The 16,218-nt window shown below is 44.9% G+C and overlaps 1 protein-coding gene across 2 annotated transcripts in view; it reads left to right on the top strand.

The window, feature by feature from the left end:
• The first annotated feature begins 493 nt into the window (after positions 1-493).
• Positions 494-16,218, top strand: part of CRYL1 (crystallin, lambda 1) — a 111,078-nt gene continuing 95,353 nt past the window's right edge. The window contains exons 1-2 of one of the 2 annotated variants that reach the window (XM_011951335.1): positions 494-598; positions 4,232-4,339. In XM_011951335.1, the coding sequence (XP_011806725.1) occupies positions 4,257-4,339 (83 nt within the window). In that variant the 5' untranslated portion in view covers positions 494-598; positions 4,232-4,256. Of the gene's footprint in view, positions 599-4,231; positions 4,340-16,218 lie in introns of those variants that run through there. The other variant, XM_011951336.1, reaches the window with a different exon arrangement.

The raw sequence follows: 16,218 nt of genomic DNA on the forward strand, positions 1-16,218 counted from the left end.
CTTTTGCAGGGTCAGTTAGTATTCATTGTTTTAAAAAATCTTTTTTAAACTTTTAAACCACATTTAGCCGTAGTAAAATACACGTAACCTACAGTTTGCCTTTTTTTTTTTTTTTTTGAGATGGAGTTTCGCTCTTTCACCCAGGCTGCAGTGAAGTGGTGCCATCTCGGCTCACTGCAACCTCCTCCCCACCAGTTCAAGCGATTCTCTTGCCTCGGCCTCCCAAGTAGCTGGGATTACAGGTGTCTGCCACCACACCTGGCTAATTTTTGTATTTTTAGTAGAGATGGGGTTTCAACATGTTGGCCAGGCTGGTCTCGAACTCCTGACCTTAGGTGATCCACCTGCCTCAGCCTCCAAAAGTGCTGGGATTACGGGTGTGAGCCACTGCGCCCGGCCCAATTTGCCATTTTAACAGTTCTCAATGTACAGTTGAGTAGTGTTAAGTATGTTCCCATTATTGTGCAACCAATCTCCAGAACTTTTTCATCTTGCAGAATTAAAACTCTGTTCCCATTGAACAAACAGCTGCTCATTTCCCTCAGCCTCAGCCCCTGGCATCCACCCTTCTAGCTTTCTGTCTCTATGGGTGCCTCAGGTAAGTGGAATCATAGGGTATTTGTCATTTTGTGACTGGCTTATTTCATTTAGCAGAATGTCCTCAAGGTTCATCTGTGTTGTGGCATGTGTCATTTCTTTTTAGGGCTGAGTTAGTGTTTATTCTTAAAAGCCTAAGACTCTGAAGATAGATAGCTGTTCTTTGCATTCACACCTTAAGGCAACTCCCTACATTATGCCAAATGTGACATTTGTTTCCCCCTCACCCTTCTACTCAACTAAATTTAAATATTATTATTATTCACTGGCTCCATCCATTCTTATGAAAATTTAAGTATTATTGCTTTACATTTTTATGGCGGGAGTTGGTTGTCAAAGCATGTTTACAAACATTTATTTTTAATAACAGCAATACTGAGCTGTAATTCACCCATTTAAAGTGTACATTTCAGTGGTTTTAGTATATTCACAAGGTTGTGCATCCATCACCACAATCAATTTTACAACATGCTCATCATCCCAAACCTTGGACCCACTAGCTATCACTCTTCATTCCTTCCTCCCCTAGCCCTGGGCAACCACAAATCTACTTCCTGTCTCTGTGGATATGTCTATTCCGGACATTTCATAAATGGGATCATACAATACGAGAACCTTTGTGACTGGCTTCTCCCACTCAGCATAATGTTGTCAACATTCATCCGTGTGGCATGTATCAGCGTTTCATTCCTTTTTGTGGCTGAATAGCTCGGTTGTATGGGTGTGCCACATTGTATCTGTTCCATTTAGCTGTTACGAATAATGCTGCTGTCATCATTGCTGTACAAGATTTTTGTGGACATATTTTCATTTCTGTTGGGTACATACCTAGGAGTGGAACTGCTGTTACATGCTTTCATTTAAAAAAAAAAAAAACTTTATTTTTTAAAACAATTTTTACATTTACAGAAAAATTGTGAAGAGAGTTTTCATATGTCATGTCACCAAATTTCCCCTATTCTTAACATCTTACATTAGTATGGTGCATTTATAACAATGAATGAACCAATGCATTATTATTAACATCATTTATTAATAATATTAATAATATTGGCTATTCATGACCAACACATTATTATTTAACAACATTCATATTTTATTCAGATTTCCTTAGCTTTTACCTAATGTCTTACTTCTGTCCCAGGATCTGCTCCAGGGTACCGAATTACAATAGTCATTTATTTCTCTTTCGCTCTAGACTGTGACAGTTACTCAGACTGTCCTTATTTTTGGTGACCCTAACAGTTTTGAGGACCGCCAGTCAGGCAGTTTGTAGAATGCCCCTCAGTTAGGATTTGTCTGATCTTCTCACGATGAGAATGGTGCTATGGGTTTTGGGGAAGGAGACCACAGGGATAAAGCGTCGTTTTCACTTTGTCTTGTATCCAGGGTGCGTACTCTCACTGTGCGTTACCACTGTTGATGCTGACTTTGAACTCCTGGCTGAGGCAGTGTTTGTCAGGTTTCTCCACTGCGTGGTGACTCTGACTTTTTCCTCTTCCATGCTGTGCTTTTTGGAAGGAGGTCACTCTGCACAGCCCACACTGAAGTGGGGGCGATGCTCCACCTCCCTAAGGGGGAGTACCTACATAAATTATTTGGCATTTTTCTGCAAGGGAGATTTGGCTTCTTCTTCATTGATTCAAACATTTATTTGTGGTATACTTTGTGTTATAATCCAGTATTTCTGTATTAATTTTGTGGCTCAAGTTCCAGCTTTGGTCATTGGGAGCTCCTATAGTGGGCCTCTATCCCTTTGACATGCCCCATTGATGCATTTTTTTTTTTAATGCTTTCTTTTTTTTTTTTTTTTTTGGTGCTGCAAACTGCTCTGGGCTCATCTTGTGTATTTTCTGGCTCTGTCTTCAAATTAACCATTTCTCCAAGGAGTCCTGCTTCCTGTGATTGGAGAATAGTATTAGAAACCAAGACCCGGACTCTAGATGTGTTCTGTACATTTGTTTTTCACTCTTTGGACAACCCCATGTGAACTCTTTATGACTTTTTTTTGTCTTTTCATTTCCCAGTAAGTCTGAAACAGCAGTTGGAGTGTAGTGGTTAAGAGGAAGGACTCAGGAGTCAGATCGCTTGACTTCATCTCATAGATCCATCACTTACCACCTTTGTGGACTTAATTCCTCCATGCTTCAGTTTATCACTTTATGTAGGCTTAATTCCTCCATGCCTCAGTTTATCACTTATGTGGACTTAATTCCTCCATGCCTCAGTTTATCACTTATGTAGGCTTAATTCCTCCATGCCTCAGTTTATCACTTATGTGGACTTAATTCCTCCATGCCTCAGTTTATCACTTATGTAGGCTTAATTCCTCCATGCCTCAGTTTATCACTTAGGTAGGCTTAATTCCTCCATGGCTCAGTTTATCACTTATGTGGACTTTATTCCTCCATGCCTCAGTTTCCATACATATAAAATGGAAATACTAATAACACCTGCCTTGTAGGGTTGTTGTAAAGATTAACATAGGTAAGACCTGTGGTATGTTTAATGGTGCCTGGCACCTAATCCATGCTGAAATGTGGGTGGCAGTGGCAGGGGCAGTGGCAGTCATTATTGGGGAGGACAGGGCAGATGCTCTCTCTGTTCTTTTAAGTTAATTAAGTGACTTGCCTAAGACATGGCCAAATGGAAGTTCACTAACGGGCCTTGTGTCTCCACGGTACCCTGCTACCTCCTGACTGTAATATTTTGTTTCAGCGTGTGAGACGTGATAAATACCTGAGATGCTGCGGGCTCCCTGTGGGATATGAGTACCAGCACCGGAGTTGAGGGCTCAGGGGCTCCTGTGTGGAAACAGTCAACCTTTAAAATAAATAATGTTATCAAAATGTGCACTTAAAAAATTCAAACATAATATTCCTACATACTTATGGGGTACCTGTGATATTTTGTTACAAGCATAGAATGTGTAATGATCAAGTCAGGGTATTTAGCACACCCTTCACCTTTAACATTTACCATTTCTTTGTGCTGGGAACATTTCAAATCTTCTAGCTGTTCTGCAATATACAATAGTTGCTGTTACCTTTAGTTACCCTAGGTGCTATCGAACTCTAGAACTTACTTTTTCTATTAACTGTATGTTTGCAGCCATTCACCAACCTCTTCCTCCCTCTCCTACCCCTGTCCAGCCTCTGTTAACGGTCACTCTATTTTCCACCTTCACCAACCTCTTCCTCCCTCTCCTACCCCGTCCAGCCTCTGTTAACCGTCACTCTATTCTCCACCTTCACCAACCTCTTCCTCCCTCACCATCACTCTATTCTCCACCTTCGCCAACCTCTTCCTCCCTCTCCTACCCCCGTCCAGCCTCTGTTAACCGTCACTCTATTCTCCACCTTCACCAACCTCTTCCTCCCTCTCCTACCCCCGTCCAGCCTCTGTTAACCATCACTCTATTCTCCACCTTCATCAGATCAACATTTTTAGCTTTCACATGAGTGAGAACATGTGATACTTGTGCCTGGTTAAAATGTGTACTTTTAAGATATTTATTAAATATTTTAAGAATAGGATACTGTGTAATTAAAAAAAAAAAACTCATTCTGGGTTAGGGATGAAAAGCCATTCAATTATTAAATTAACTCGAATCCTTTCTTTTATCTCCCTTTAGTGGAGTCATCGGGCGAAGCTGGGCCATGCTGTTTGCCGGGGGAGGCTTCCAGGTGAAACTCTATGACATTGAGCAACAGCAGATAAGGAACGCCCTGGAACACATCAGGTGGGCCGGCCGGCGATGGAAGTGGGTCTGTTTCTCTCAGTTGGTCTTGTTCGTCATATCCTCAAGGCTGTGAGGATCTGTGACGTCACGTTTTCGTCTGATGGTTACTGCAGTACCTCTGAGTTGGTAAAGGTCAGGCCTACTGTGGCGGGAATGTGAATTCGCTCTGGGGAAGGGCTCCCATGGGGGAGGAAAGGACCCTTCTGGCTGAGAGGACCTGCGTCAAGCATGAGTGACTTTGCAGCTTCTCTGGCTGTTTGCCCCAGGGCCGGAGGGCTGGGGCTTCCTGCTTCCACCCAGGCAGGAGGAACTGCCTTCCAGCATGTGACAGCCATAGCTGCAGGGGCATTACAGTTCAGGAACAGAGGTCCTGCAGCTTGTTTTGACCTGTTGATAGTAATGGTAGGACCCAATGACAACATCCTGAGTTTTAGTTAGAGGTTTAGCACTCTTGTGAGAGGACAGCACTGGAGCTACTTCTGTGGTTATGATGAACTGTGACAGTGGTACTAGTTAAAGGTGTGAGAGTGGATGAACTCCCCGCATGCCGAGTGCTGAGAACGCGGAGGGCTGTTTTAGGGATGGTAGTCACAGGAACCAAAGAAAGGCTGAGAGCGAGGGAGGTCAAGGACGGGGGAAAGATGCCATCGCAGCCGGCCCAGAAGCCAAGGCACTGGCACGAGGCATCCTCACCGCACGGCATGTCCCCATGTGGTGCCGTCCCGGAACCGGGTTCTGACCATCTCAGACGTGCGTTAGCTGCTTATCATCCTCATTTGGAGGATATCCATGAATATATAAATTGCATTTGCATTTTTGTGCATCAAAAATAAGCTTACTTTATTGTCTACATTTTGAAAAGACTAATATGTAGGGTATGATGTTAAACTATAGGCATTAAGAAATTATGTACCCTAATCCAGTGTTGTTTTACAGATTAAGAACCTGAACACAGAGAAGTTAAGTTACTTCTTCCATATTGTTACAAATAGTCAATGCCAGGGTAAAATGTCAATCTAAAGAACAAAAACCTTGGCCAGGCCTGGTAGCTCACACCTGTAATCCTACCTAGCACTTTGGGAGGCTGAGGTGGAAGGATCACTGGAGGCCAGGAGTTCAAGACCAGGGTAGGCAACATAGTGAGACCCCGTTTCTACAGAAAAGGAGAAAAAAATAGCCAGTGTGTTGGCACCCATCTAGCTAGTAAGTCCTAGCTACTCAGGAGGCTGAGGCAGGATTGCTTGAGCCCAGTAGTTCCAGGCTACAGTGAGCTATGATTGCACCACTGTACTCCGGACTGGGCAGCAGAGTGAGACTTTGCCTCAACATAAATAAAATAATAAAGTACAAAACCAACCAGACAAAAATCAAAAGTAAAACGATCACCAAAAATCACTCACGTAGACTGCACTGTTTTGGAAGGAAGGGGACTTGGCGTTTCAGTACCAACTACTAACAGCCATGTTCTGTTCACTAGGGATACATAGTGGGTAATGTAGACAGTCTTTCTTGCCACGGAGCTTATGGCCTAGTAATCTTCCTGTATTAAATTCTCATAATCAACCCTTTTGCCTGAGCTCAGGAGTTGGAGATCACCCTGAGCAACATGGTGAAACTCTCTCTCTACTAAAATCAACAAAATTATCTGGGCATGGTGGCAGGCGCCTGTCATTCCGCCTACTTGAGAGGCCAAGGCACGAGAATCACTTGAGCCTGGGAGGCAGAGATTGCAGTGAGCTGAGATCGTGCCACTGCCCTCCAGCCTGGGCAACAGAGTGAGACTCCGTCTCAAAAAAAAAAAAAGAGGAAAAAAAGATTCACTTGGTGTTGACCCTCTACGGATTTGGAGAAACGTATGCTGACATGTATCTACCCTTGTAGTATTACACAGAATAATTCCACTGCTCTCAAATTCTTCCTTTCCGTCCCTCCCTTCCCCCCTAACCTCTGGCAACCACTGATCCTTTTACTGTCTCACAGTTTTACCTTTTCCAGAATGTTATATAATTGAAATCATACAGTATGTAGGCTTTGCAGATTGGCTTCTTTTACTTAGTAACATGCATTTAAGTTTCCTCCATGTCTTTACATGGCTTGCGCTTGAATGATATTGCATGGCCTGGACGTACCACGATTTATCCATTCGCCCACTGAAGAACATCTTGGGTGCTTCCAGGTTTTGGCAATTATGAATAAAGTTGCTGTAAATTCCATGTGCAGGTTTTTGTGTGGACATAAGTTTCCAACTCCTCTGTGTGAGTACCAAAGAGCACCATTGGTAGATTGGGGGGGTTCTAAGAGGATGGTTAGCTTTATAAGAAATTGCAAAACTGTCTTCCAAAGTGGCTGTCCTATTTTGCGTTCCCACCAACCATGAAGGACAGATCCCATCGCTCTATGTCCTTACCAGCATGTGGTGGTGTCAGTGTTCTGGATTTTAGCCATCCTAATAGGCATGTAATGGTATCTCCTTGTTTTTTTCTTTGTTTTGTTTTTTGAGACAGAGTCTCCCTCTGTAGCCCAGGCTGGAGTGCAATGGCACGATCTTGACTCACTGCAACCTCCCCCTCCCAGGTTCAAGCGATTCTCCTGCCTCAGCCTCTGGAGTAGCTGGGATTACAGGCAACCGCCACCACGCCCGGCTAATTTTTTTAAATTTTTAGTAGAGATGGGGTTTCATCACATTGGCCAGGCTGGTCGCTAACTCCTGACCTCAGGTGATCCACCCGCCTCGGCCTCCCAAAGTGCTGGGATTACAGATGTGAGCCACCGCGCCTGGCCTAATGGTATCTCCTTGTTTTGACTTGCATTTCTCTGATGACATGTGATGTGCAGCATCTTTTTATATGTTTATTTGCCATCTGCATATCTTCTTTGAGTACTTTTTTTTTTTGAGACGGAGTCTCGCTTTGTCGCCCAGGCTGGAGTGAGTGGTGCGATCTCGGCTCACTGCAAGCTCCGCCTCCCGGGTTCCCGCCATTCTCCTGCCTCAGCCTCCCGAGTAGCTAGACTACAGGCGCTGCCACCTCGCCCGGCTAGTTTTTTGTATTTTTTTTTTAGTAGAGACGGGGTTTCACCGGGTTAGCCAGGATGGTCTCGATCTCCTGACCTCGTGATCTGCCCGCCTCGGCCTCCCGAAGTGCTGGGATTACAGGCGTGAGCCACCGCGCCGGCGTGGACTTCTATCAGTTTTCTGGTGACAGTATATGTAACAGGTGGGTTTGGAGCTGAACAACACTAGCTTCATAGCTGGCCCAGTGCTGGAGGAGGAGACCCCTGAGTCTCTGATTAGGCCATGTTTTAAGCCAGTCCCAAGTGGACTCCAGACAAGGAGTTGACAGACTGTTTCTGTAAAGACCAGATAGTAAATATTGTAGGCTTTGCGGGTCATGTGGTCTCTGTTTCAGCCTTTCGTTGTAAAGTAAAGGCAGCCATAGACAATCAGGAAACAAATGGAGGTGGGTGTATTCCAATAAAACTTTATTTTATGGATTGACACTGAACTTTGTTCATATACTTTTCCAGAGTCACAAAATATTATTTTAAAATGTTTCCAACTGTTTAAAAATGTAAAAACCATCCTGTATTAGTCTGTTTTCATGCTGCTAATAAAGACATACCTGAGACTGAACAATTTACAAAAGGAAGAGGTTTAATGGATTCATAGTTCCACGTGGCTGGGGGGCCTCCCAATCATGGTGGAAGGTGAACGGCACATCTCACACGGTGGCGGAAAAGAGAACTTGTGCAGGGAAACGCCCCTTTCTAAAACCATCAGATCTCGTGAGACTTACTATTACGAGAATAGCATGGGAAAGACCTGCCCCGTGATTCAATCATCTCCCACCGGGTTCCTCCCGCAACACATGGGAATTATGGGAGCGGGGACCCGGCCACACGTGCCACATCCTTATCTCCCAGGCCATGTAAAGACAGGAGATGGGCCAGGGTTGGCCTGTGGGCTGTGGTTTGCCCACTCCTGCCATAGACTTTTCAATTCTGTTATCATCTTTGATCCTGTGGAGTCAATTCTAACCCACTCGTAATGAAGAGAAAATCCCACGGTTCCTAATTGAAAGTCCTTTGTTCTATTTCTTGGGTATTTGTGTTTTGGGCCTTATTTTTAGATGCATCGTTAAAGATTAAGTCCTTTCAGGCATTAGGACCGATGATGCTGAGTGATGGAGGGTTGTGGGTAAGGATTTTTTTTTTTTTAAACCTGGTTAAAGGCTTTCCTGTTATCCTATTCTGCTTAATTAAGAGCTGTATTTCTTAATATCATTGGTGCCTGATTAGATTTAACTTTTAGATACTAGTCTGTAAGATTTTTGAACCAGAAAAAGCTAAATAACTTACAACTATTAGCAGTCGTATTCTAGAAGAAGCAAATGTACTGAATTCTTATGTGCCTGGGATTTTAAAGGAGTACATACAAATCTTTCCTCAATAGCAGGTACTTTATTTTTATAACACACACATTTAAGCTGAGTTAAATATGCAGAACTGGTTATACTTCTTTGGCAGGAAATGGGAAGCTTAAGGTATCTTGTGACCAACTACTTCTTCCTTCTCAAATACCTGGCAAATAACTGCAGGAAAATCCAGTTATGTCGTGTCACATTGCACCCCTAGGAAGTAATGGATTCTTAGTCTTGAGTGCCTTTTTTTTTTTTTTTTTTCGCTCTGTCGCCCAGGCTGGAGTGCAGTGGCCGGATCTCAGCTCACTGCAAGCTCCGCCTCCCGGGTTCCCGCCATTCTCCTGCCTCAGCCTCCCGAGTAGCTGGGACTACAGGCGCCGGCCACGTCGCCCGGCTGGTTTTCTGTATTTTTCAGTAGAGACGGGGGTCTTGAGTGACTTTTAAATAAAGCTACCTTTTTCTCTTCCTTAAATCACAAGATCTTCAAATGTACCATTCCTGCACAGAGGCCAAGGTAAAAGGGCTGAGACCAAACTTTGTTTTTGTAAATTCTGGTCAGTGCAATGAGTTCTGGGACCAGGAGGTTAATGATTGTGAACTCTTGTCAACACCAACAATGCGTGTGACCTGTGGTGCTCAGATGTTCGGAAACCCCAAGGTCGAAATGTCCCTGGCCACATTATCAGGCAAAAGGAATGTAAGGAAAACCAACTTAATCCTTTTGTCAAGAAGTATAAATGATGTATCTTTGCGACTGGGTTGCATTGACTGTTGGGTCCAAATAGCTTGTGTCCACAGGCATCTTCCCTGACACCCTGTTTTGTGGTCTTTGTCTACCACTCTAGGCCGTGGGCTCCTCAGGACAGACCGTACATCACACCCCCAGTGTCCCTCACTATTCAGTGTCGTGTGGTCTCTCTACTAGCCATTATGATGCAGAAATAAGCAACATGCACGTTTTCTGTCCCCAGAGCCTGAACCTATTAACTCAGTAATCGTTTTATCTGAGTCACAGGAACCTTTTCTAGAGTCTCCAGAGGCAATGTTTCCAATCATATTCCTCACACGCTTTTTTCTCACCATCTGTTCCACCTTGCAGTTTGGCCCACTTCCCATATTCTGATTCTTTTCTTTTTTTCGTTTTCTTTGGTGAGATGGAGTCTCCTCTGTCCCCCAGGCTGGAGTGTAGTGGCAGGATCTTGGTTTACTCCAACCTCTGCCTCCCGGGTTCAAGCGATTCTCCTCCTTCAGCCTCCCGAGTAGCTGGGACTACAGACATGTGCCACCATGTCTGGCTGATTTTTGTATTTTTTATCAGAGATGGGGTTTTGCCATGTTGGCCAGGCTGGTCTCAAACTCCTGACCTCAGGTGATCCACCCGCCTTGGCCTCCCAAAGTGCTGGGATTACAGGCATGAGCCACCATGCCTGGCCATATTCTGATTCTTTTTTAACATTTCATATTAGAAAATGTCATGTGGTTGAAATTTCACTACATCTGCATGAATATTCTGTGTGTGTTAGACCTGTTAAACACTAATGGTATTAAATAGTAGAAATGGTACATACGGATTTTGAACCTGTAAAAATGAACTTAAACTGGGGGAAACTGATTTAAAAAATATTGAAACATTAGAAGATTAAAGAAATTATCACAACTCATACCATGCCAAGGGATCTTAGTGAACTTGAAAAACAAAAAAGCTGTCATCTAAGACTAATCTTTTTCTGACAGGGTGGCACAATAAGAAACTTAAAACTTAGCATGTTTACATTTCATAATAGAAAGGTAGCTTGACCTTGGAGAACCTTGTTGGCAGACGCTTTACTGCTTTGTCTTTGTTCACCATTGTATGCCCGGTGCTTGGCATGCATTAGGTCTCAAGTAAGAAGTTTAGAGGATGAAGCTGTGTTTTGAGGAGAAAAGCAAATTGGGCCAGGCACAGCGGCTCATGCCTATAATCCCAGCACTTTGGGAGGCCAAGGCGGGTGTATCACCTGAGGTCGGGAGTTCGAGACTAGCCTGGCCAACATGGTAAAACCACATCTCTACTAAAGATACAAAAAAATCAGCTGGGCGTGGTAGCATGCACCTGTAATCCCAGCTACTCAGGAGGCTGAGGCAGGAGAATCGCTTGAACCCGGGAGGCGGAGGTTGCAGTGAGCTAAGATTGCACCACTGCACTCCAGCCTGGGCGACAGAGCGAGACTCTGTCTTAAAAAAAAAAAAAAAAGAAAGAAAAGAAAAGAAAATCAAGTAAACAGAGTTGAAACCCGGACCTACAGATCACGAGTGTTTTGGTTTATGATTTGCAGCTAGATTCATTTCCATGTAGCAGGGGGGCCATCCCAGTCCTCAAGGGGCCAGGCTGCCCTGACATGGGCCGTGTTGACATCTTGGTGACCACCCCAGCTCCAGGGGCCATACACACTGCCTTGTCTGGCCTGAGTCCCTGTCTGAAATCGCCATCTTTAGGGGCCTGTGCCCTTCGATCTTGGTTTCTCCACCGTCTGTACATGGTCATTCTGGCACTCAGATCCACCTGAAAGTGAATCATCTTTCTGAATAGACTGGGAGTTAATAAACCACCAGCAGTGATCTCTGAAACTAGGTCGCTGCCCTGTACTCTGTCTCCTAAGTGGCTGATCTTCTTGTTCTTGGACACAGGCATTTCCAGTAACTGTGGGTCTCTGACCTGTTTTTAACTTACTACCCAGGTCTCTGCCCTGGCCTAATCTTGAATTCTGTTTTGATCTGAATTCTGCTAGATTGGTCTGTTCTCCTGATTTGAAACTCACTTTTAGTTTTCCCACATACTGTTGGCCAGAATAACTGAGTGTGGTCACAAATTGTTCCCGTCTGTGCATTGTGACTTTGCTACTCTCACCCCGACTCTGGGCTTAGCCACGGACTTGCATCAGCCAGTGGGTTATTAGCAAGTGTGGCATGCACAGCAGAAGGCCTGGAAAGTGCATTGATTCCTTCGCTTCCTGCTGGGGACCCTTCCTCCCTTCTCATCTGGTCAGCTCAGCCTAGTCAGCTGGAGGTGTGTGGCCCAGCTATCAGCCAGTACCATCCAGCACAGCACCGACTGCTAGACAGAGGAGGGAAGCCGTCTGAGACCAGCAGCCCCCAGACAACCCACTACTCATTGCAGCCACGTGGGTGAGCCCAGCTGGGCCAGCCAAAATTATTAAAGCCCGTGTCTGTTACCAAAAGGTCATGGCAGTGGCTGCAGGTTCAGCTGGGTTGTTCAACCTGACTTCCCTGTCAGTTCACAGATCCTGCTGTCACTTAGCTGTCATTAGGACAGATCAAAGAATTACTTCATTTGCCTTATTTTTCTTCCCAAACAAAAATAGCTTTGTTTTATCTGATTTGTAAAAGGCATATAGATGCTAATTATATATCCAAAGTATTGAGGGGAAGTCAAAATATTAATACTTTATTTTTTGAGACGGAGTCTCACTTTGTTGCCCAGGCTGGAGTGTGGTGGTGCGATCTTAGCTCACTGCAAGCTCCGCTCCCCGGGTTCACACGATTCTCCTGCCTCAGCCTCCCGAGCAGCTGCGACTACAGGTGCCCGCCACCACGCCCGGCTAATTTTTTGTATATTTAGTAGAGACGGGGTTTCACCGTGTTAGCCGGGATGGTCTCCATCTCCTGACCTCGTGATCCGCCCGCCTCGGCCTCCCAAAGTGCTGGGACTACAGGCGTGAGCCACTGTGCCTGGCTGGAGGGAGGAGACCTTCTGAGTGAGGAGGGGAAAACGGGAGGGCAGAGACCCTGATGGGCCATGATGGCGTGGATCCAGGCAGGCCGACCCACAGCCCTCCTGTGCAACAGACAGAGGCAGTTTTCTTTCTTTCTACAGTGCATTTAAGTTCACATGCCTCACTACAAGGTTTGCAGATCCGGAAGTCTAAGGGGGCTGGGAGGCTAGTGGATGTGAATAATGGGGTAGGGTGGAGACCTGGGCAAACTGGAGATGGTCTTTGGAGATAGGCATGCCAGATTTTTAAAACATTGTGCTGTCGGCCGGGCGCGGTGGCTCAAGCCTGTAATCCCAGCACTTTGGGAGGCCGAGACAGGCGGATCACGAGGTCAGGAGATCGAGACCATCCTGGCTAACACAGTGAAACCCTGTCTCTACTAAAAAATACAAAAAACTAGCCGGGCGAGGTGGCGGGCGCCTGTAGTCTCAGCTACTCGGGAGGCTGAGGCAGGAGAATGGCGTGAACCCGGGAGGCGGAGCTTGCAGTGAGCTGAGATCTGGCCACTGCACTCCAGCCTGGGCGACAGAGCGAGACTCCATCTCAAAAAAAAAAAAAAAAAAATTGTGCTGTCAAACGGAAGTCTGGAGCTACTCTCCTTAATGAAAAGTTGGGTGTTCTGCCCTCTCCCCAACTTCAGAAACACCTACCGTGATTGTTAGTGTCCACACACTATCACCGTGCCACATGGACTCTGTGGTTGAGCTGTCTTCTGGCTCTTTTGCATTGCAGTAACTTAATTGAAGGTTTTTGTGCAACCTCAACTTAACCTGCCCGTATGGAGCTAGAGTGATCCCTGGGGCTGGAGTCAGGGGTGGAGTCTGGCTCAGCCTTTTGCGTGTGCATAATCAGGGCCTGGGAACAACAGCAATGTCTATGTCAAAGCAGACAGCACAACACAGCCATCCCATGAGGAAGCAATCCCTGGCGTTTTTATTTCCTCTCTGCTCTTTGCCTCCAGTGTTCTAGGATTTCTCTTGGCTGGAGATGAGGTCGACTCACCTCCGTAAGCTAATCTTGCTTGATCTTCCATGTCTGCCCCCTTCTTCCCTATCTTTAATTCCTCAGGTCTTCAGACCTTCAGGAATAAGTGGGAGCCGAAGACCCTGCCAGAAATCCCCTTGGGAGTTCACGACAGGCTGGCACTGAGATTTCTGAAAGAAATGTTAGCCATGCCCTTTATTCCTCAGGAGGCTGCATTATATATGGAGTCATACTGTAGACAGAAAGCAAGCAGCACAGTGTGAAAATAAGTGAGCAGTGCAGAGGGGCGTGGTGTGGCTTAGCGGCCCAGACTGAGCTTTGCAGTCAGATCTGGCGCAACCTTCATAGCTGGGTAACTCACCAAATCTGTTTCCTCATCTGGGATATGAAGACATAACAATACCTTCCTCATAATGTGGTTTTGTTACCAAAACACCTAGAGTTCGGTCTAGGTCCTGCTGCTCACCGCAGTGAAAGCCAATGACAGATGATGAGTACTGCCAAGGAAGAAGGCTTTCATCTGGTGCCGCAGCCAAGGAGATGGGAGTTCAGTCTCAAATCCATCTCCCTGACCACCTAAAATCAGGGGTTTATATAGCAGGAAAGAAATGTGGCAATGTGTAGGAAAACAGGAACTAGGGAGGGGCAAGGAAGCAATCCTGGTGAATGAGGGGTCTGGACTCTCATTGCCTGGATGTGATGACCTGGTAAGTTTCAGTTCTTCAGTACTCTTTTTTGAGAGGCCTGAAGGTCATTTCCTGAGGAAGGAATTCAGATAAAACAAATACAAGTTTCAAGCTTTAAGGCAAGAAGGATCAATTTCTATGTTTACTGAAAAAATTGAGTGGGTTTCAGTCCCCCTTTCTGTTTATAGATTCCTCAACCATAGGGCATCTGGTCATCCATCTTTCTGGCTGCTTCCTGCTGAGGAGAGGCATTGTGGGCAACTCCATACCGTGGGTGACCTCATGGCCATTCAGGAATCAAAGGTTAATCTAATACTAAAGTTTTTCTTATGAAACACAGTCTTGCTCGCCAGTCTACCACTTTCATAAAGACAAATCACAGCAGGACCAATCTACCTGCAAAATAAGCTTCAGTCCCATATACTTGGCCTGATTATCCACACAAAATGCAAGAAGAATCACTGTTCTCATAGGCTCTCCTAAATTGGCTTTGCTAGAACCTCTCACAAGGCCATTTTAGTCAAAGCCCTGGGAAAACAACCAGTTCCTTCAACTGTGTCCCATTAGCAAAGAAAACATGTTATTAACTGTATGCAAACAAACACATTGCCATGGATTAAGAATATTCACAAATAGTTTATAAATTAGAGAAATATGCCTCAAATTCTGTTTACAAAAGTATACTCGATATACTTTAAAAGATACTTAAAGACTGTATATGACTCAAAAGAAAAAAAGTTCTTCAGACTCCGAAAAACAAAAAGAATCAGCAATATTTCAACAACAAAAGACATAAAAGTTATTTCAGTCCTCCACTAGTTCAGTCCATACAGTCGGCTCCTGCCCTGCTTCACGTTGAGTTAGCCGTCTTTGTGAACACATCAGTCTTTCCATTAGTACATTGGAAGTTTTCTCTCGAATCCAGTGGCACAGCCTCCAAAGTTATCAGAGACTTGCATTTGAGAGTCCTTTTCATGAACTCCCTCCAAAGAAACAAGCCCTGGACAGTAGCTGATTTTAAGTCACTTTTTGTGAAGAATCAACACAAAACAACAATTGTGGATGACAAAAGTCTTAGGACAGCCATAGTTAAAGACACTGGTGACAAGGAAATTCGGTTATTTCTGTGGGATACAACAATTTAACGTGAAAATCATAATTATTACTGGCAACATATTAAGACGTATCAGAATTTGAAGAATCTAATATAATCTTGGAACACATTAAACAACACTTCTATATAAACATAACCAAAGGGAGCTAAACAACATCTCAGATTTGGCAATGCTTCCTACATTTTTTTTTTTTTTTTTTTTTTGAGTTGGAGTCTCGCTCTGTCACCCAGGCTGGAGTGCAGTGCAGTGGCACGATTTCAGCTCACAGCAAGCTCCGCCTCCCAGGTTCACGCCATTCTCCTTCCTCAGTCTCCCTAGTAGCTGGGACTACAGGCACCCGCCACCTCGCCTGGCTAATTTTTTTCATTTTTTTAGTAGAGATGGGGTTTCACCGTGTCAGCCAGGATGGTCTCAATCTCCTGACCTCATGATCTACCCACCTCGGCCTCCCAAAGTGTTGGGATTACAGGCGTGAGCCACCGCACCTGGCCACATTTTATTTTATTTTTTTTGAGACAGGGTCTTGCTCTGTTGCCCAGGCTGGAGTGCACTGGTGCGATCTTGGCTCACTACAATCTCTGCCCCCTGAGCTCAAGTGATTCTCCAACCTCAGCCTCCAGAGTAGCTGAGACTATAGGCATGCACCATCACACCCAGCTAATTTTTGTATTTTTTGGGTAGAGATGGGGTTTTGTCATGTTGTCCGGGCTGGTCTCTTTACTCCTGGGCTCCAGCAATCTACCCATCTTGTCTTCCCAAAGTGCTGCAGTTACAGGCAAGAGCCGCCATGCCCAGCGTGAATACTTCTAACATAACAAATAAGCCTAATAAGCCTAATATGTCTCTCTTGGACTTCAGGGAAACTAATATCTGAAAAAGTTAGTTTTAAGGTCAGATAATTTA

This window comes from Colobus angolensis, unplaced genomic scaffold (assembly GCF_000951035.1).
Source record: "Colobus angolensis palliatus isolate OR3802 unplaced genomic scaffold, Cang.pa_1.0 Scaffold318, whole genome shotgun sequence".
NCBI lineage: Eukaryota > Metazoa > Chordata > Mammalia > Primates > Cercopithecidae > Colobus > Colobus angolensis.